This window comes from Etheostoma spectabile, chromosome 18 (genome assembly GCF_008692095.1).
Source record: "Etheostoma spectabile isolate EspeVRDwgs_2016 chromosome 18, UIUC_Espe_1.0, whole genome shotgun sequence".
Classification (NCBI taxonomy): domain Eukaryota; kingdom Metazoa; phylum Chordata; class Actinopteri; order Perciformes; family Percidae; genus Etheostoma; species Etheostoma spectabile.
In genome coordinates this window covers 609,134-610,118 of record NC_045750.1, presented here as the reverse complement: position 1 = coordinate 610,118, position 985 = coordinate 609,134, and the positions used below count along the sequence as shown (strand labels likewise).

The following is a 985-nucleotide window of genomic DNA, read 5'->3' as shown; positions in this document are numbered from 1 at the left end:
ACACACACACACATACCACCGTCTCCCATCAGCATGTCCACACAGGTGATCGTCTTCTTTCCCCAACACAGGAGTCCCATCCTCTGTGTCCACCTTTGAAGTCCCAATTTCTGGGATTCCCCACCTGTAAATGTTGCACCCTCGTACTTAGGTAGCGTTGCAGTACAAAACGTCAGTAGAGAGTAACAAGGAAAGCATATATTTTGTTATTTATATTATATAATAAATACAACACTGTTCATATCTTTTGTATGTAAAAAGGTTCTGCCAAAAAAAGGGGTGACTGGCCAGCAAAACCACTTCATATAGAAGCAGCAGCAGAGCTGTTCATAAAAAGAACTAATTTGTATATTGCCTATATTTTGAGTGTAAGGAGTCTTGTCTCAACTCCTGATTTTGAGAGTGTGTCAGCAAGCTGCTTGTCAAAACACCCGGCCTCTCAGCTCTGAAGCTCCTGGTCACGGTCACACACAAAAAAAGGGGGTGTGTTTCATCTGAGGAGGAGCTGAAGTTAAACTGAAGTCTATTACGGTAACTCCATACCACAAACCGCTACCCCTAATCAACCAGCTCCTCCTTGGAGGCCAGAAGGCTTCCTGAGCAACTCAAGTCTTTCACCCCTAAAACATGTATCCATCCGCAGAAACAAGGTGAGAACGAGCCCTCAGATGGTGACGTGAAAGGAGTCCCAGCTGTCGTCTTTGCCGCTGATGCTCCCGTTCTTGTCCCCTGCCATCGTTGCCATCCCGTCTCCACCCTCTCCGTCCGGCTGCTCCCCGGTGGGGGTGGCGCCAGACTCCGGGTAGTACTCGTCGTCCTCGTCGAAGAAGCCGTTGTCCATCATGCCGAGGCTGGAGGCGGCGCTCAGGTCCTGGCAGCTGCCCTTGTACTCCTGGATCGACTCGTGGAGCGACCACAGCTGGCACAGCAGGGACATGTCCTGCTGACGCAACCCCACCTGGAGACAGTGGTATTAAGACCTGAG

General features: G+C 50.3%; 1 protein-coding gene across 1 annotated transcript in view; it reads right to left on the bottom strand.

Moving 5' to 3' along the window:
- Nucleotides 1–90: 90 nt before the first annotated feature.
- Nucleotides 91–985, bottom strand: part of fam89a (family with sequence similarity 89 member A) — a 4,857-nt gene continuing 3,962 nt past the window's right edge. Inside the window, exon 2 of the mRNA XM_032542603.1 lies at nucleotides 91–958. Coding sequence (XP_032398494.1) covers nucleotides 665–958 — 294 coding nt within the window. The 3' untranslated portion in view covers nucleotides 91–664. The remainder of the gene's footprint in view (nucleotides 959–985) is intronic.